General features: G+C 38.4%; 3 protein-coding genes and 1 non-coding gene across 5 annotated transcripts; all 4 read left to right on the top strand.

Moving 5' to 3' along the window:
• Window positions 1-95: 95 nt before the first annotated feature.
• On the top strand, window positions 96-9,673 carry LOC144089036 (ran GTPase-activating protein 1-like). 2 transcript variants are annotated; one of them, XM_077619842.1, is made up of 16 exons: window positions 96-271; window positions 1,231-1,351; window positions 1,477-1,604; window positions 2,172-2,231; window positions 2,316-2,495; window positions 2,603-2,737; window positions 3,550-3,708; window positions 4,043-4,156; window positions 4,433-4,532; window positions 5,758-5,842; window positions 6,028-6,220; window positions 6,414-6,530; window positions 6,638-6,743; window positions 6,886-6,971; window positions 7,133-7,254; window positions 9,323-9,673. In XM_077619842.1, the coding sequence occupies exons 2-16, from the start codon at window positions 1,240-1,242 to the stop codon at window positions 9,399-9,401; spliced, it is 1,776 nt and encodes a 591-aa protein (XP_077475968.1). In that variant the 5' UTR covers window positions 96-271; window positions 1,231-1,239; the 3' UTR covers window positions 9,402-9,673. The 2 variants fall into 2 exon arrangements, with proteins under 2 accessions (XP_077475968.1, XP_077475969.1); XM_077619843.1 differs by having other exon boundaries at window positions 101-271; window positions 7,133-7,297.
• Window positions 9,674-9,956: 283 nt separating this feature from the next.
• Window positions 9,957-17,485, top strand: chadla (chondroadherin-like a). Its single transcript, XM_077619132.1, has 11 exons — window positions 9,957-10,057; window positions 10,275-10,433; window positions 10,977-11,171; window positions 11,251-11,406; window positions 11,485-11,630; window positions 12,114-12,352; window positions 13,286-13,560; window positions 14,444-14,780; window positions 14,856-15,208; window positions 16,322-16,488; window positions 17,085-17,485. Exons 2-11 carry the CDS (start codon window positions 10,275-10,277, stop codon window positions 17,404-17,406), a joined length of 2,349 nt encoding a protein of 782 aa, XP_077475258.1. The 5' UTR covers window positions 9,957-10,057; the 3' UTR covers window positions 17,407-17,485.
• Window positions 17,486-17,784: 299 nt separating this feature from the next.
• Window positions 17,785-17,856, top strand: trnaq-cug (transfer RNA glutamine (anticodon CUG)). The gene has a single exon. It is a non-coding gene; the product is annotated as a tRNA-Gln (tRNA).
• Window positions 17,857-18,113: 257 nt separating this feature from the next.
• Window positions 18,114-19,224, top strand: rbx1 (ring-box 1, E3 ubiquitin protein ligase). The gene is made up of 5 exons (XM_077619254.1): window positions 18,114-18,277; window positions 18,464-18,542; window positions 18,771-18,841; window positions 18,910-18,995; window positions 19,073-19,224. Exons 1-5 carry the CDS (start codon window positions 18,200-18,202, stop codon window positions 19,083-19,085), a joined length of 327 nt encoding a protein of 108 aa, XP_077475380.1. The 5' UTR covers window positions 18,114-18,199; the 3' UTR covers window positions 19,086-19,224.
• The last annotated feature ends 390 nt before the right edge of the window (window positions 19,225-19,614 follow it).

Below are 19,614 nucleotides of genomic sequence, written 5' to 3'. Positions count from 1 at the left end.
AACTTCGAGCACCAGGCGGGGGGAAAATGAGATGAGATAAGATTTTCCACGTTAATAGCACCGTATGAAAGACGTTGCCACCAACGTTGCCATCACGTATGTAGGTCACCTGGCTGCAGGGAGTTTATGAATCGAACTACAAGTCCCTTGACCACCAACTCTTGTGTCGTAAAGCAGTGTATTATGTCGCGCTGAATTGTCGTTTGAACGTAGGGAACGAGCGGGAGCGTGGTACTACTACACAAGCTTGATCGAAAACATCATTGTTCGGGTAATTAATGTTTGATTCGTTTTTTGTGATATTGAAATATACCGTGGTGTTTAACTTTTCGGTGTCCTCTGACTGTTGTTGCTCGTTGTTTTGATCTTCACTAAATAGCAAGGCCAAACCACTTTCATTTTATTCTACAGTACAACTGTCAACATGCAATTAGCTATGCTACATACACCAGGGCACACCAAAGATTGGACGCTGGTGTTGTGATATTTACTCAAATTCATAATTCTCCTAATATGTCAATGTATGTTGTGGCTTAGTAGTAAGTGGGTGTTCTTTTAGCGAATTTTGAAGTCATGTTACCATGTAGTTAGCATCAGGAGGCTAATGCTAACCCTTTCTGTGCTTGTATAATAAGAACTTGAAATCTCCCAAATTCAGCACAATATGTGTCATTGCTTGCGTTTTTTTTCGTTCTTTTTGAAATAAAGCTAATGGGTTATAAACAATCTGTGTCCCAATGCTTCAGTGTTGAAGTAGGTAATCTGTAAAACTAATTTCTGTGGAAGAGTGGCATTGTTGACTTATAACAGCTACATTTTAGAAGAACGCATTACAAACTCAAACAATATAGACCTACAAAAATATTAGACCATATAAAATTACAGTAGAGACAAACTTATTAATTCAACATAAAAGGTTTCTCACTCAAAGACAATCATTAAAAATGACCTAGGTTCAAATCTTTTAAACTTGGGGGTCTGGCTTTGATGTGGATGTTTTAGTGCCATTGACGCCACTACGTCTTTTACTTTGATTTAGATTTTAATCTGTGTTTTGTTTATGCTATTTTATTTGTTTATTTGCCAAGGAATCCAATTATAATGCATAATAATGAAAAACAAAAATAATGGAGTGATTATAGAAGGAAACAAATGTTATGAAATGTGTGAAAAATATTTTTCAATTCAAACATAAACATATAACATGCATGTCGTTTTTTTCTTCTCCAGGTGGCCATAATGGCGACAGACATTGTTTCACAGTTGGCTGACTCTTTGGCCACAACAGGAGTTGAAGAAGGAGAGCTGAGTTACAAAGGACAAGCAAGAAAGCTTAATGATTCTAAATCAGGTACGTGTGTGAAATTTCCTCTCTATCAGCTGAAGGAAATCATGAAAAGCAACATTTTCCAGTGTGTATTATATTACGTTTTATCTGACTTTCCATCTCTGTCTTACTGATTTTCCTAACTCTAGTTGAAGAAATTGTGAAGGAAATCGAGGACTTTGAAGGGCTCCAAGCTCTGCGATTAGAGGGAAATACTGTAGGTGTGGAGGCAGCAAAAGCGATCGCCAAAGCCCTCGAGACAAAGAGCCAGTTCAAGGTTTCGAGTATATACTCTTAAATCCTCAAAGCTCTTTACCCTAAATGATATTCCATAGTTTAGCAAGCCAGTCTTTCCCAAACTACTGATTGTGCATTGTGTATCAAAACGACAAAAATACAAAGTACAGTAATCCCTTGATTATCGCATCTTCACTTATCGCGAATTCACTACTTTGCGATTTTTCCCGCTATTAATTATTTAAAAATATATATATATTTATATGTTTTAAAGTTCATAAAAATTAGAAAATCCACCCTGAAACCCGTAAGCAGAAGCCACTCTTGCTACTAGGATTCAGCACTAAAAAAAATAAATATAACTATAATAGGGTTGACCTTGCTTCGCAATTTTTCGATTATCGCGGCCATGTCTGGTCCACATTAACCGAGATATTCGACGGATTACTGTAATTTTTTCGGCAATTTACTTTTTTTTTTTTTTTATTCTCTTTACCCACTACGTACTGTATTTTTTGACATTTGGCAGCTCTGATTTTAGGAAGTCATTTAGTTTCTTTTACACTAGTTAAATGCTTCAAGATTTGTTTCTTATGTTTTTTTCCAGCGTTGTTACTGGAGTGACATGTTCACTGGCCGCCTCCGATCTGAGATCCCACCTGCTCTGGTAAGAACTTACCCTGCTTGTACCAAGGATATTCTCCGAATGGATGACATGGTGCCCATCTTTCTCTCTCCTTAACTGTCAAAGAATTCACTAGGTGATGCGCTAATGCTGGCCGGTGCCAAGCTGACTGTTCTCGATCTTAGTGACAATGCCTTCGGACCTGACGGAGTGAAGGGTATCGAGCAGTTGCTTAAAAGCTCTAGCTGTTACACTCTCCAGGAACTTCGCCTCAACAACTGTGGCATGGGCATTGGAGGGGGAAAGGTAAAATCGTGTGGCTGCAGTTGAGCTTCTTGTTTAATCTATTCCATCACTTGTCTTCCATTTATCTAGAATCGTTTTTTTAAAGGGTCTATTCATGTGCTTGGCAGATCTTGGCCGCTTCACTGATTGAGTGTCATAAGAAGTCTAATGCAGAAGGCACCCCTCTTAGCCTAAAAGTGTTTGTCGCCGGGAGGAATCGTCTGGAGAACGACGGAGCAACCGCTCTCGCGCAAGCTTTCCAGGTTAACGGATCAAATGTTTGGATTTTTAATAGTTTACGATCCACCGAAAATTTTGCATAGCATAAAAGGGGTGGGCAAAGCGGTTCTTGGGGGCCGCTGTGGGTGCAGATTTTTGTTCCAGCACAGACACTTTGACCAAACGACATTTCTGTAGAAAACAAGAAGCACCTGACTGCAATCCAATGTTGTAGGACACCAGATTGGTGAAAAGGTGTCCTCTTGATTGGTTGGAATGAAAACCCGCACCCACCGTGGCCGTTTGTGGAATAGTTTGCCCACCCCTGGCATAAAATGTAATGTATTTTTACTCCATTACTACTTGAGTTGATCACACACTGTTGCTCCAGAGTTCAACAACCATGTCAAGATTTTGAGGATCTGCTTATATTGAGTAACGATCCGATACCTTGGCCATGTATTAGGGAGGTGAAAAAAAGCACATCCAAATGTAAAACATTTCCATATCATAGAATTGATCACTCTTAAATGATGCTATGTAGCATTAGCCTCCCAAGACAGCTAGCGCAACATTCACTCAGGTAGTGTTAACTTCTGAATCTGCTCCGTTCCAATGTAGCGTAGTACAAATATTTTTTGGTTTCGACAGTATCCTTACACATAGTTATTTTATTTCTCTTGTAGACCTTAAAAATGAAACATAAACGCAAAAAATTACATTTTAAAAACCCAATCTTTTTTGTCTGAAAATGACATCAGATCTCTTGGTACTACAGTGTTTTTGGGGTCTGGGGTCAGGCATTCTGATTTCTGTTCTTCCTGGTAATCCTTTGATCTGCTACTTATGATTTTAGTTAATTGGCAGTCTGGAGGAGATTCATATGCCCCAGAACGGTATCAATCACCCAGGTGTAACGGCCCTGGCTACTGCAGTACAGCACAGTCCAAACCTGCGCACTCTCAATCTCAATGACAACACCTTCACTGATGTGGGTGCTACCGCCATGGCTAAGGTATGTATATTATTTGAGGAGCTTCATGGTCAGTGTATACTCATTATAACCTGCTAAAATCTACTTTGCAGCAAAATTACTTTGTGAAGTATTCCCTACTATTACCATCATTTAAAAACACTAAAGCAATTTATCGGCTGCCATTGAAGGCAAAAGACGTTCAGTACATTTGAACTAAGCGGGTTGAACATTTTTTAATTTTCTAGTTCATGGATTGAGGTTCTACTCAGGAAAAAAATCATTGAGTTTTAATTTAGATTTGAATAGCCCCAGTTATGTGTGGGTTGAATGTTCATACCTTTGATGCTGTCTGAACACTTACTGTCATTCACAGGCTCTTAAACATTTACAAAGCATCCAGGTGATCAACTTTGGCGATTGTTTGGTACGTCCTGTAGGAGCCACAGCAATTGCTAAGACCATTTCAGAAGGACTACCCATCTTGAAGGTGAATCCTAATATATAATAATATATAATTTGTGATTTAAAGCACCGTGATTCCACTTCATGAAATCAACTCACAAATATAGAAAAGGATATCTAGGTAGCATTTTCTGTCTCTGCCCTTCACATTTCATGCCCTAAGCCAGGTGTCAGTTCTGGATGTAAGATAAAAGGTCAATTTATAAATATTGTAGATGACAAATTGATTTGCCAATGAATGTGTATATACATATCAATTCTTTTTATTTTCTTAGCCTTAATTTCTTCTTCCATTAAACAGGAACTGAATCTTTCTTTTGGAGAAATCACAGAAGAAGCTGCACTGGCTGTGGCTCAAGCAGTCAAGAACAAGAAGCAGCTCGAAAAACTGGATTTAAACGGTACAAAACTGTCATACGTTTCTTTCTTTCTTTCCTAAGGCTGATCCATTTTGATTGATGTTGTTGTATTGGCTTTTGGGGTCATCGCAACACACTCATAGCTGTTTATGAAACCATACATGCAGCAGCCTGTAAAGATATTATAATAGTTAGTATGTGTGCTTTGCTGTACAAAAAAGTGTATATGTATATATTTATTTATATCGCCACAGCGACATAGAACTTTCTATCAACATTTTATGTCTACCATCATTGTGCCCATTAATTTTCCTGATCATGCAAAGTACATTTTAGCCAGGAGATGGCGCCCAATTTGCACGGACTTGCTTCATGAATGGAATTCCATATAGCCAGGGGTGGCCAAGTCCGGTCCTCAAGAGCCCCTATCCAGTCTGTTTTCCATGTCTCCCTCCACCAACACACCTGAATCAGATAATTGGTATTGGTAGGAAGCTTCTGGACAGCTTGCTGATTAGTTGATCATTTGATTCAGGTGTTGTAGAGGAGGGAGCTATGGAAAACAGACTCGAGGACCGGACTTGGCGACCCCTTCCCTATCCAGTCTACCACACCTGAATCAAATGATCAACTCATCAGCAAGCTGTCCAGAAGCTTCATACTGATCCCAATTATTTGATTCAGGTGTGTTGGTGGAGGGAGACATAGAAAACAGACTGGATAGGGGCTCTGACCCTGCCATATACAATAGTAGTACCACAAATCGGCCTTTAAAACGTCCTTCCTTATCACAACTCACTAATTAGCTAATTGGCTCCCCCTGCACAGAACACAGACCACACCATTATTTCCAATATGAATTAATTTATTAATTATATTATGCTCCCCTAATATACAGCAGGCCTAAAAAGCAAAACCACTAGTAATAAGTATTATTGGATCATTGGGTATATTTACATTTCATTGAAAATATGTATGCTACTGTGCTGCTTGTTTTTATGCTGAATGATTTTTAAGTTGCATTACGACTTAAAATTATGTTTGTAAATTCGATGTGAGCCGTGTGGGGATAAAGCCGTCATGATTGCCGGTGTACAGTGCGAGTTAGAATTCTAAATACTAATAAGAAATAAATTAGGACCAATTTAAAATAGTAGTAATCACAAGTTAATCCATATGCAGTGGAAACATCATTATAGAATACAACAATAATATCCCTTTGCTGTGACTACTGTACATCTACCATGCCTGATCTCATGTTTTTCAGGTAACTACCTTGGAGAGGATGGCTGCAAAGCCCTGAAAGACTACATGGAAGGCATGAACATGGTTGACCTTCTGGCTTCTCTTAGGTAATATTTAACTCATGAACTCATTTACATTCAATCCATTTGAACTGCCAATTCCAATAAATTGGAGGTCTGTCATTGTCAATTCGTTTTTTAAAATTATTAATAGCGAAAAAATTGCAAAGAAGTGAAGTTGCGATAATCGAGGGAAGACTGTAGTTGATTATCAAAATATTTTTATTCTTAAGTGATGATGAGGGTGAGCCAGGAGATGAAGAAGATGAAGAGGAAGACGAGGATGATGACGATGAGGACGACGATGGTGATGGGGATGAGGACGACGATGACGAGGAGTTAGATGAAGAGGAGGTTGAGGAGGAAGAGGAAGAAGAGGATGAGGAAGATGATGAAGAGGAGCAAGATGAAAATGCTGCCAGAATGGTAATTGGGATTAGGGTGCCCCTTTTAACCCCTTCACTGTCACTGAGAGCAATGGATGTTAAATCTATTTTAACTGGGATAGCCAGCATTGAATAATTATGTTGCAATCACAAACATTATTGAATGAGGCCCACTGTGTTTAAATTAGCTTTAAATGTGACTTTGTTTGACTGATCCGTCACTTTGCTTTTAGTTTTTCACACCACCATCAGCACCACGACCACCCGATGTCTCGTCCTTTCTCAGCTTCCCATCTCCAGATAAACTGCTAAAGCTTGGAGCCAAAAGAGCAACACTGATTGAGCAACAGGTGAACAGAACAGTTTAACTAGAAATGGGATAGAAAAACAGAGGAGGGAACACATCACCATTGCAGTCATAATAAAGCGGATCGCTTCTTCCTGTGGGCGTGTCCAGGTGGATGTAACCGATGCAAGGAAAACGGCTGAGGCTTTTCTCAAAATTGCTTCTGTGTACAAAGACGACAATAATGAAGTTAAGAATGCAGTATTGGAAAGTGTCGGTAAGTTGTTTGCGAAGTACTGGAAACCTCAAGCAAGTTCTTGTACTGTTTTAGTTTGTCAAAACAGCTTCAAAATCTCATTCAGTCATTTTGTTATTTTCCCAGTGGTCACTCAAGTCTCATTTTTTTTTTTTTTTCACAGATGCCCTGCTTAGGAAAGTCTTTTCTTCTTCCCTCCAAGGTTATAATTTTGTGTCCACTTTGCTAGTTTTGCTGGGACTCATTAAGGTGAACATGCACCGACCGACTACCTTACTGTGATAGATTTGGCCTTAAGTCACCATTACTGTTGGCACATTACAACAATGTCTTTTAATACAAAAAAAACCTTAATTGCATTTTCGAGCCGAAATTAAAAATAAGATTTGTTTCACTTTTCATCATGTCAGAGTGAGGACAAAGTGAAGCCTGTGCTGGTGGTAGAAGGTCACCTGCAGGCCTTAGAGCATGCTGTACGACAGGACTACTTCCCCAAAGAGAGCGTGGCTGTGCTGGAGGCCTTCATGTCCCGGTAAGGGCCTGACAGAATGAGCCAATCAGCGGGCACCTTCCAGGTATAAAACATCGAACAATACTTATCAGGAACAAAGCATCTACTGTATATGAATGCGTCAAACAGCGTGTGTGGGAGACACAGTGACGAATCGGCTATTAACTTTGCTTTGATGTTTATGCCTCCTATTCCTATAACACAATTTCAGATACTTATAAATTGCACTTTAATGTTAACTAGGACAAAGGTAGGTAAGTCAAATGGGAAATTTAGTCTTCTTAGCTAAATTGACGGCAAAAGAGGTCAAATTGGTATTGTGTTATATGGCTAACGTATCAAAATGACTTTATCTCACACATCTTGAAATAGTTTGTGAACGGTTATGCAACAGTTATGATAGCTTCTCCCTCATTCACTCTATATAGGATTGATATTAAACTGATATGACATAAATGTTAATTGCAATAATCAATCAATCAAAAGCCTTTATTGTCATTATACACAGCTGCGTATAACGAAATTGGTGGTGCTACTCCACAAAGTGCGTTTTCCCAGTAAAAAACATAAATAAGTAATAAAAATATAAAAAGTCACGTCTGGGCAAGGTAAACTGGTAGGTGCTGCAACCTAAAACTATCCAGTGTAAACAGTAGTGATAGGTTCATTAATAGATATACTTTAATAAAAGGAAAGACATCGGAGCACATAATCCAGCATTAATTTGCAAGTGAGAATCCATCCTGACTCGTCCCCGTCACGGATCATTCTAAACAAAGACATCCTCTTCTGTCCATTTAGTTGCATTAGAATCAAAACAATTAAGGTTATCTTATTCAAAACAATTGTATAAGCGTCTAACCGAATAACACAATTAAGGTCAAAAAACAACTGCAACAACAATTGCATATGAGGTCTTCAAAACAACAATTAAGGTCGGAAACCAAAAACAACTGCATAAGAATTTACACAAGCAAGCAAAACAATTTCCATATTAGGTGAAACGAGCAACACTATTTTAAAACAATATGCAAGTATTTTCGGAAGTCGATTCGATTATCGCCATCTGCTCCGGAATCCAAGTCAAAGCAATTTAAGAGTCCTTCACAGATCTTCATTGCGAACCCAGATCAACAGTCCTCGGAGCCCGGGACTGGGTGAGCTGTCAAGTCAAGAGTCCTCGAATCAGGGCAAAACAATTAAACGTCCTCGCAGCCAGCTGCAGGGGAAAGTGTCCTTCGGTAACAGTTATACTGAGCGTTTGTCTGCTTATAATGATTAATATTTCACATATACATATAATGATTAATATTCCACACATACATATAATGATTAATATTTCTTCATTGTACACACATATAATAGTACCCAAAATAACTCCAACAAGTAGCATACCTATTTTTCCTCAAGTCAAGAAATATCTACTAATATTTGTGAATAGTGGTGATAACTCTTAAGACTGCTATATTGTATGTAAGTTAGCATAATATTAATAATAAATTCTTTAAAATATAGAGCAAGTGACCCACTATCACAGCAAAGCTACCATTAGAATGTATCCAAAAAAGGAAATATCTAGTTAATTAGTATTGGAATGAATTGTTATTTGTGAATTGTGTTGTTGTTTTTCCAATTGTCTTGCATGCTTACTCATGTACGGTTGACAAGTGAAGCCAATTTGCACACTCTTGAGTGAAGGTGGGAAGGTCTTGAAGCTAATTGGTAGTACCATGATGACATATGGATTCCTAAATGTGGTGAGCCAGCCCAAATTAGGGGTCTTCTGCTGGCCAAAATGTGCACAGCATGAGCAACTTAATTCGTAAATGAAAATAATGATAGACAAAAGATGTTGATGGTAAATTTGATATCGTTTTGGCAAAATATATTAGTATATCGTACGCTACATCCCATCTATCTATTCAAATGAGTTGGGTGTCGACTAGAGACAAGCCCATTTAATTTCACAACAGAAGGATAAGAAAAAAGCCCACATAGAGCGCTCTGAGGTCCATTGACATATTTTCATGTGATCACTCATTATATGATGAATGTGCACACATACTAAAGAGTTTGATATCATCCCTAGCAACAAAGCTTTGGAATCCTGTGGCTCTTCTCGACACAAGCTTCTATCCACCCTGCAGAGGACACAATCTGAAAGCTGAGGAAAAAAATAATAAGAAAAACTTGGATGACTTTAGGGAACTGGCACACATTTACTCAGATTTAAATCAAAGGCGCAACATCGTGGTCCAGGTAATTATGACTGGACTTCTTTCAACCTGGATTCTTGTTGAGGCACTCACTTGGAATGGACATGCAGTATTTTGTTGCCTAACACTTAGACATCATACTTTTTGTAACCTCTTGTGTATTTAAAAGGACAAGAATATTGTATTATGTACTTTGCGTTATTGAATAAATTGAGTTGTTTCCATTTGATGTTTGGAATATATAGCCTTGCATCGTTTTCTTCCCGACAAGTAAAACCTACTTGAGTTTGTATTTTAAACCCATTGATTAGTCATGTGAAATGTGCAAATCCGACTGCCGTCTTGCAGCATCTCAACCTTCTAACTGGACAGAAAATGTAAAACCATGGTGTTAATTTGCAGTTGGGGGTGCAGGGATCAGGGGTCACAAGAAAAAGAATTTACCAAAGACCCGCTTACCCATTGGACTCCAGACTGGTGAACATGCTGGAAGGGAAATTTTGAAAGGTTGCCAGGAGCTGTATGTGCATTGTCAAAAAATATATATATTTATAGTTTTTTTTTTTCAATTTTATGTTAAAGAAGCAAAGGTCGACTTCTACATAAAGGTAAGGCATTTTCTTTTTAAAAATATTTGCTTTTAGTATTCTCAAAATTTGGAATCTTAAAAAAAAAATACTGCATTTTGATTAACTTAGTATTGAAATCCAACATTTTTGTAAAACTGCTTTTTTGTCATTTTTCTCAACTGTAACAGTATCTCTGTAGATATTTGGAATCTATAATTAGTTTCAATGTGAACATGTGAACACCTTCCTGGCACAGATGATTGTCCTTCCTGCTGCCATTTTTCTGGGGGTACTTGCACTCATATCAAAAGTGGAAGCCGGCAAATGTCCTCGAATGTGCATTTGTGACAAGACCAAGCTCACAGTAGCCTGTGTTGGCAAGAACATCACTGAGGTTCCCCCGAGTATTGACGAGGTAAGAATTTAAATTTTCCAATTTACCTGATCATCACACTAATATTCCAGAATGCAAGCTTTTTCAATAACCTTAATAAAACAACGCAGTCTATTCAGGATGGGAACCTCATGGCACAACTATTAAAGAGAAAACAATTCTAAAAGTGACATTTTATTTTTTGCACTGTCGAGGACAATCTGTCAAACCATGAGAAAATTTCACTGATATTTCTGTAAATAGAGCAACTCGATAGAATTGCAGCATTATGACATTGACTATGATAGATGTCCAATTCTTTTCAGATGAGAGGACTGGCTTTGAACTAGTGTCACACTGATTATAGGATTGTTTTTGGTCCAGATGCACCATTGAAATGGACATCAGTATCGGGGAGTATTAAGAAATAAAGTGGGGGTGCTGCACAAAGTATCGCCATATGGTAGATTCTCAGATTCTCACTCTCTTACAGTCGATTTTGAGACATACTGGGGTCTCTAATCTGATTTTCACTGCTTGCGATCAGGCCCTTACCCTATCATAATGATGTGATTGTGCATACAGATTACAGTCAAATTGGACCTGAGGAATAACAACATTCAGGTTCTGCAAAGAGGAGGATTTGTCCACACCCCTTATCTCACCCACCTAAACCTACAGCGAAGCAACATCGTCAAAGTGAAGGAGGGGGCTTTCCGCATGCTGGGCCGAGTGGTCTCCTTAAACCTGGCTTACAACAAAATTGACATCTTATACCAGGCAAGAGAACCTGATCAAACTTCAACAAGTTTGTGGCATCATTTTCTAACATGTTCTTCCTCCACTTTTGCCTTTGTAGGAGTCTTTTGATGGTCTCTCTTCTTTGAAGGAGCTTCTTTTGGACCACAACCATGTTGAGGAAATCCAACCTGGAGCCTTCTTACAACTTGGCTCACTAAACATGCTAACTCTCATCCATAACCAATTAGTGTACATCCCCAACATGGCGTTTCAGGTTGTTGGCAGCCAATTGTGAAGAAAAGAAATCAGTATTCCAAACTTTTATTTATCGCAGCTAATCTGTCTCTTGCAGGGCCTGCAAAACATCAAATGGCTCCGTCTCAGTTATAACTCAATCAACAACTTGGCTCCAGAGGCTTTCGCAAGTTTGTTCACCCTCACCCGTCTGAGTTTGGATCACAACGAACTACAATTCTTTCCCACTCAGGCAATGACCAGGTAGCAGCTTTTAAGTCATTAACACTGAGTGCCTAATGCGTATTTTTGCAAAAATGAAAACAGTCTGACGACAGGCCTCACTAGTAAAAATGCAACGTATGCCAAAAAACATTTTGAGCTTACAACCAGTAGTAACAAATTAGGGTGCTACCATCTTGAAGAAATAATCACCCTCCACCAAACAGCTTATCGAATGTTAACAAAAGACGAGGGCGGATGAACATTTTATGGGAGTTTTTTCGACTTTTAAACCCGCATGAAAGGCCAAATATACCATTCCAATTTTAATGAAAAGTGTTCACTTTAAAAGAAAAAATGTTCATGATAAATATGGGAAAATGGTCAGAGAATGATGCAAAAGAAGGAAATAGACACTTCATATAATATACGTAAAAAGCAGTTTTTTGGAAGCTTTAATCAGGGAGCCAAAGGGTTAATAAACGAAGTCTAATGATGACAACATTCTTTTTAATTGCAATGAAGACTCAAAGAGGTGACGCGTTTGGACATGAGCCACAATCGCATGATCTACCTTGGCGAAGAGTCGGTCTCCATGGCAAAGCTTACACACTTGTACCTCAGCCACATGTCCCTGCAAGACCTGTCAGACCAGGCCTTGTCCCAAGCCCCTCTGCTCTCCCACATGGACCTGAGTCACAACCAACTACGTTACCTGGAACCTCTCAAGGGCCCCAAAAATCTTGCCAGCCTCAACCTCACAGGTACAGGTTTAAGCTTAACTCTCTAATATATTAGATATGGATCAATATTGATCCGCAACAGGTCTCGCAAGCCGCAGACTCCATTTTCCCCTGTGCGTGGTGTATACTGGGATATATAGTTCTTTTGTCAATACCCCCGGTATGACGGCACCATCTAATGCAGGGGTGTTGGTTCGCGGGCCGCTTTAACGGCAACTTGATTTCACGTGGGCCGGACCATTTTAGATAGAATATTTAGATTCTTTTTTTAATAAATGGATTAAAAGCCCTGAATATTCAGTTTTTTATAGATCTAAAACAATGTTTATTTTAGTTTTTTTTATATATATTTTTTTAGATTTTACAAAATGATTTTTGAACTAAAAACACAGAAAAAATTGATTAAAAAATTACAATTATTGATTTAAAAGGGGGAAAATCAGGAAATGTATTATACATCTGTACTCTTCATTTTAGTCGGCACTCATGATTTACTTTCCCGGGCCACACAAAATGATGCGGCGGGCCAGATTTGGCCCTCGGGCTGCCACTTTGACACATGGTTTAATGGATGCATATTAACGTAACTCCAGCCTCTACTGTAGCACCTTATAATGCGGTGGGCCTTATATATGGATTTTTTAAAAAAATGTCATTCATTGAAGGCGCACCTTATAGTGTGGAAAATACGGTACTTTATTTTTTTCTGTTCCATTTAAAGATATATATTCTATTTATTTCTTCTAAAATCTTTTTATGATTTAATTTTTTAAACTTAAATTAATTTTTTAAAAATATAATTTTCTGTATCTTTTATTTATTTTTGATCCTCATAAATGTACTATTACTATTTTTTTTTCATGTACTTATGTATTTCCCAATGCTTTTGATTGAGATATATTAAATATAAATTCAGGCATCAATGTCTACCCAACTGTATTTCTTTTCTCCAAGCCAACCCCATCTACTGTAGCTGCTACATGAGGCCTCTAAGGAACTGGGCCAGCGTCACGGGTGTCAAACTGCTGGGAACCTGCGCGGGACCACCTCACCTGTCCGATGAGCCACTACAAGCCGTGGCGGCCGTTGACCTGCGTTGCCGCAGTAGGGGTGACCCGCTGAAAGACGAATTTGAAGAGGAAGTGATTGCAGTCAGCACTCCGTCGACAGAAATGCCCACATCTAAACCTAAGCAGAAAGTCAAATGTCCGCTTCACTGCGACTGTCACGTGAGTTCAGATTATTTGACTGTGAAATCAGACTCTTTACATAAATATGAATGAATTCACTCTCATTCATAGCAATAGATGTCAACTACTTTAACTAGGACTTGCAACGTCATCAACGGCAACCAATGAGTTAAGGTTTATGGATTTTACTACAATGGGTTTATGGACACAGGGCATGACTGAACGTCTCTTTTCTAATATCAATTTCAATATTGCCATGTATAAAGTTGTTTTTAGGAAATTAGAGGGTTCAGGAATGTGCACGACCGAAACAAAACTTTTGAACATCATCAATATTAGTGTCACCAGATAAGCAAAATAGCAGAACAGGTAACATTTATAACAGGACTCCACCCTGATATAATACATATACATAAATGTTGTAACATGTTTGGATTAGGCAATTCAAAAATACGTATATAAATGATTTCCTATTTCAACCTCTTGATTCCTGAATTTACATTTTTTTTTAAAACCATCAAAAAGCATTGAAGGAATAAATGCATCAGAGCTTGAAAATAATCAAAAAGTAAAAGGCAATTTATAAATACATCTAAAAATTGGTAAATATTCTAAAAAAAAAACATTGAAAAACTTAAGAGAACATTTTTTATTAGAAATTTCAGAAAACATATTTTAAAATTAAAATAAAACTGGAATTTATTCATGAATTTCTCATTTTTAGTTGTTTTGTTTTTATTTCCAATATTTAACCATTTTTATTTTTAGCATCATTTTTCCAGTTGAATGGTCTTGTTTTTGTTAACACTATTTTCATGTACTTATGTATTCCCCCAATGCTTTATGTATATTTGTTAAATGTAAAATCAGGCATGAAAGGGGTTAAAGGACCCAAGTAAATGCAATGCATTGTTTCTTCCAGATCGACGCACAACACGCCACATGTGAGAGTGGAGGTCACACCAAAGTCCCCAAAGGCTTCCCCGCCAAAACTCAATTACTCGACCTTCGACGCAACCACTTCCACCACCTCCCCACCAACAGTTTTCCAGCCACCGCTCAAGTTATTTCTCTCCACTTGGAATTGTGCAAAATACGCGAAATTGAAGGTGGTGCCTTCCGGGGAATGAAAAAGCTGTTTTATTTATATCTCTCTGATAACGACCTCACATCTTTGGTGCCTGAAACTTTCACTGGAAGCCCTGAGCTTAGTTACCTTTACCTCGAGGGAAACCGTTTGGCACAATTTCCCGGCTCAGGTCAGTGGACTGCCTGAAAATATACTTGGAATGAAAAAGGATGACCCTTGACCTGACTTTATTTTTCTTCTACAGCTTTGCGACTTTTACCCAATTTGTTTGCATTACACCTGGAACGCAATGCCATCTCAAAACTGGAGTCCTCCGGTCTGCTGTCCTCAGTGACCCCGAAACTGAGAGAGCTTTACTTGACCAATAATACAATTCGAACAATTGCCAAGGGCGCGTTCGACTCTGCCTTTCTCGGTAAGCTTCACCTGGATCGAAACAAGCTGACAAACGTTCCCACTGCAGCCATATCCAACGCGCTCAATCTGGAGGAGCTCAACCTGTCTTACAACCGGATTCCCTCAGTGGGGCCCAACGCGTTTCGGCCCATTTCCCAAAGTTTGAAGTGGCTTTACATGGATCAAATGAGGACTGGAAAGGTATGAAATGAATTACATTAGACAGTGAGAGGTAAGTGATCCGCTCGGGGGGTGATGCGATGTATCCATCATGGCAGAATGCCAAATTACGAGTCCGAAATTATAACTTATTTGGGTCTTTTGCCGGGAAAACACACCTTATGGAGAAGCACTACCAATTTCGTCATACGCAGTTTCTGGGTATGATAAGAATTAGGCTTTTTGTCGAGTCAATGATGATGACAAAGCCTCTGTCCGATTATTATTATTATTATTTGACTTTTGGCTACCACAGTTTACTTGGATTTCTATGTAACCAGTTTTCATCATTGGCTAAATTAGACTACAGTAATACCTTGAGATACGAGCTCAATGCGTTCCAGGACCAAGCTTGTACGTCAATTTACTCGCATCTCAAATTTTCCCATATAAAATCACTAAATACAAATTAATCCGTTCCCACCCTCTGAAAAAACACCTAAAAACAGGATATTACAATGGAAAAACATGTTTTTATTTGTTCTTATTCACCACCTATGCTCAAAAAGTCACAAATAGCTGATCTGCAATAAAATGTGACATTTTTATGTACGGTACTGTATGGAGTTCTTATCTTTGAGACAAACAGTACCGGCTAACGGCAGTGTGTGGGGAGAAAGGACAGGAGATAGACCTGATGGCAACACCTCATCTCGTCTCATTTTCTGAACCGCTTTATCCTAATTAGGGTCGCGGGGGTGATGGCAACACGCTTGTAACATTACATAAACTTTAAATTTAACTTAATCATGTTTTTTGTTCTCACTACCCTTCATTGCACCGGCTTGCTTTGGACCCATTGTTTTTTCCACTTAATTCTGCACTGATTAACGCAAAAAAACAAAAAACACGTAAAAATGCAGACTGTGCGCCCAATGCTCAGAGATATCTTTCCGCGAAGGAGATGCGGCGAGAAAGACAGAGCGATGCTGTTCTCATAAGCAGCCTCTCGCATACTCGGCTACCTGGGGGCCACATCGGGAACCGTCTCTCGTATGCTCGTATCTCAAATTTCCGGTATATTGGGATACTTGGATGTCAAGGTATTACTGTATTCAGTCATAATTGGCCTTTTTTATTGTCACCGATTTGCAGATGTCTAGGGATGCTTTTGCCGGCCTTGGCCCAGGACTGAAAGCTCTCAGTGTGAGAGGAAACCAACTGAAGGAACTTCCGGATTTGGGCTCGCTCACTGGTCTGGAGGTGGTTGACCTTCAAGACAACCCTCTACTTTGTGACTGTACTTTGCTACCATTGCGCAGGTCAGTGAGCATTTTTCCCCCAAATAATGGGTTTAATAATTTTAGAAGGAAATTTAACCTTCTTAGGGACACCTATTCAAAAGTCAGTATCATTCACCCACAGCTCTTGTGGTAGTTGGCAAGAGGGTAAATAATATTGAAAACACCATTTGACACATGGGCGACACTTATTTGAATTTGTCTTTGTCTTCCCAGCCACTTATTAAATAATTTTATTTGTTTTAATAGATTTTAGTCATAATTTTTAAATTACTATTAAATTATTTTTATTTATTTATTACTATTTCAATATTATATCCCCAAATATATATATTATATATATATATATATATATATATATATATATATATATATATATATATATATATATATATATATATATAAATAAGGCCAAGTTAGGTTAAATATTGTTATAGATTTTATATACATTAGTATGCATAATAATCTTATATATTTTATCATTCTAAATGTATTGATAAATGCAATTACTAGATTACAAAGACATGTTTTGGGTCATGTAAAATCTCTGTAGTAGTTGTATCATGGTCATATGTTAGATCGTATTTACAGGTTTTTTTTGTGTGTGTCTGCACCAGGTGGATGGAGAGTGTGAGTTTGGAGGTGGGGGCTACCTGTGGTCTCCCCCCTCACCTAAGAGGTCGGAAGGTCAGGGATTTGGAGTTATTTAAGTCTTGTCCAGAAAACCGCTCCAAATCAGACAGAAAGCGTGTTACTGTTGCGACCCCCTCTCGTGTACAAGCCAAGAAACCCAAAGTCAAACTTATGAAGAATTCTGGAAACAAGGCTAAACCAGGAAGGAACAACATGAAACAACCTAAGACTGCAAAGAAAAAGCCTCAAATGAAACCTGTAGTTGCAACAGTGAATAAAAAGAAATTGATAAAAACATTCAATTAAACTGGTTAGCTAGATTTTCCACCGGAATGGCTGTTTTACACCATTTTCAAATGATTGAATAAAATAAACAAAATGCGAACGGTGTGTTGGACTGCATGATTTGCTTCTGGAGTAAATAAATGGAAACTACAGGGGTGGTGAACTTTTTTTGTTTTTGGGGCACAGAAATATTGTGACTCTTATTTCTAATAATTATGTATTGGCTTATAGTAACAATACATGTAGTACTTTAATATGCAATTACATATTGAATCATGTTTTAAAATTTGCTTATTGTTTAACCCAAAGGTGCAGAAAAACAGTCTTTTTTAATAGAATCGATTTGACGTGATCACATTTAATATGTCAAAAAACACACGAGAAGTCGATTTACTAAGCGGTTCCATGGTGTAATGGTTAGCACTCTGGACTCTGAATCCAGCGATCCGAGTTCAAATCTCGGTGGAACCTGACTTTTCTTACTCAACGCCACTTCCATTTTAATTATTTTATATATTTGCCAGTCAAAGAAAAAAATAGTAATTCGTTTTTGCATGATAGTTAATTCATTGATAAAATACCCATATTTCAACCAATCACCTAACACTTCCGGGTACTTTTGAAATGAACCTCTTTAATAAAAAAAATGTAGCCCCCAACAAATTGAAAAATATATATATCATAATTTATAGCAGTGGTGGCTTTGTAACAATTAATGACGTTTAAAACTGTGTGACGTTAAATCATGTTTTTAATGGTCACCGGAAGTAACCTCACGCTGACTCACGTTCACTAATAACTTGTCAAATTCAAGATGGCAGCGGCGATGGACGTAGATGCACCTAGCTGCTCCAGTAGCGGAGTGAGCAAGAAGCGATTTGAAGTTAAAAAGGTACGGTCTTGTGAGTTACTAGGCACTTAGCGTTTAAATAAACGCCATAACTTTCTCCAGCAATCAAGACGCTTGCTAGCATGCTAACGCTGTAGCACACCGGATTACGAGCTGTTAGCGTCATTTAACCGGCGTGGATTTGCCCTTATCCTTTTTACGAAACCGTTTTTTCTTTTCTCCTAACAGTGGAATGCTGTGGCTCTGTGGGCGTGGGACATAGTTGTGGATAACTGTGCCATATGTCGAAATCACATCATGGATCTTTGTAAGTTATCAGACACTGCTGTGTTGTTGGGCCGGTAAAAGAAGCTTGAGTTCAGTCTACACATTCTGTTGAACTTTTCAGCTTTAACACTAGATGAAGATAGTCTGTTTAACTGACTAAATCCATCTAGCTTAGGGGTGAAAATTGTCATTTTGAAACTGTTATTGTGTGGAATTTCTTTCACCCCCCAAAAAATGTTTGTAATTTTGAATTGTTTGTAAATTTTAGGTATTGAGTGCCAGGCCAACCAAGCTTCTGCGACATCGGAAGAGTGCACCGTAGCGTGGGGTGTCTGCAATGTGAGTGTGATATTAATACTAATAGAGGTGGTCATTTTATATGACACATTTGTCTTTGTTGTCCACAGCATGCCTTCCACTTTCACTGTATTTCCCGTTGGCTGAAAACGAGACAAGTGTGTCCACTGGACAACAGAGAGTGGGAGTTCCAGAAGTGAGTAACTTTGTCATTTGGAATTTCAGGAGTAACATATTTTTTAAATTAAATATATATTCTCTTTTCCTCCCCAGGTATGGACACTAGTTTGGCTGCGTCGAGTACCTCTTTGGCTTTTGTTTTTAAGGTTACCCACAATGCATCTCTTCACTTCCCACTAGTTGTAAACATAGTCGTGCATGTTTCTTCTTGTTTCTAATAAACGCGAATATATGTAGACAGAGGAGATCTGATTCAAACTCTTTTGTGTCTTATGTCCAAAATTGTTAGTAGTGGACGTCATCAGATTTTCAATGCAACATTGCCCCCATTTTGGAACGGCACCCTCTAATTGAATGGCACCCTCTAATTCACAAAACAAGGTAAAACTGTTCTGTAAAAATCTAAAGGCTGGGCATACAGCATACTTTTTAACTATTTAAAGCCTGGTGGTCCAATGTTAGAGGTGTTTAGCATGTCAGTCTCACAGTTCTGGGGTCGTGGGTTCGATACCAGGTCGGTCCTCCCCTGTGGAGTTTGCATGTTCTCCCTGGGCTTGCATGTGTTTTTTCTGGGTACTCTGCTTCCCTCCCATGGGTTGAAGAGTTTAAATTGCCTCTACGTATGAGTGTGTGCA

The sequence above is a fragment of the Stigmatopora argus genome, chromosome 14 (assembly GCF_051989625.1).
Source record: "Stigmatopora argus isolate UIUO_Sarg chromosome 14, RoL_Sarg_1.0, whole genome shotgun sequence".
Classification (NCBI taxonomy): Eukaryota; Metazoa; Chordata; class Actinopteri; order Syngnathiformes; family Syngnathidae; genus Stigmatopora; species Stigmatopora argus.
This window is presented reverse-complemented; position numbering and strand designations above follow the sequence as displayed.

Coding starts and splice junctions, on each gene's coding strand:
- LOC144089036 (XM_077619842.1), top strand. CDS start 1,240: ATGGCGACAGACATTGTTTCACAGTTGGCTGACTCTTTGGCCACAACA. Junction 2,232..2,315: donor CTGAGATCCCACCTGCTCTG/GTAAGAACTTAC, acceptor TAACTGTCAAAG/AATTCACTAGGTGATGCGCT. Junction 6,972..7,132: donor TTTTGCTGGGACTCATTAAG/GTGAACATGCAC, acceptor TCATCATGTCAG/AGTGAGGACAAAGTGAAGCC.
- chadla (XM_077619132.1), top strand. CDS start 10,275: ATGATTGTCCTTCCTGCTGCCATTTTTCTGGGGGTACTTGCACTCATA. Junction 13,561..14,443: donor CGCTTCACTGCGACTGTCAC/GTGAGTTCAGAT, acceptor TGTTTCTTCCAG/ATCGACGCACAACACGCCAC. Junction 16,489..17,084: donor ACTTTGCTACCATTGCGCAG/GTCAGTGAGCAT, acceptor TGTCTGCACCAG/GTGGATGGAGAGTGTGAGTT.
- rbx1 (XM_077619254.1), top strand. CDS start 18,200: ATGGCAGCGGCGATGGACGTAGATGCACCTAGCTGCTCCAGTAGCGGA. Junction 18,278..18,463: donor AGCGATTTGAAGTTAAAAAG/GTACGGTCTTGT, acceptor TTCTCCTAACAG/TGGAATGCTGTGGCTCTGTG. Junction 18,543..18,770: donor AAATCACATCATGGATCTTT/GTAAGTTATCAG, acceptor TGTAAATTTTAG/GTATTGAGTGCCAGGCCAAC.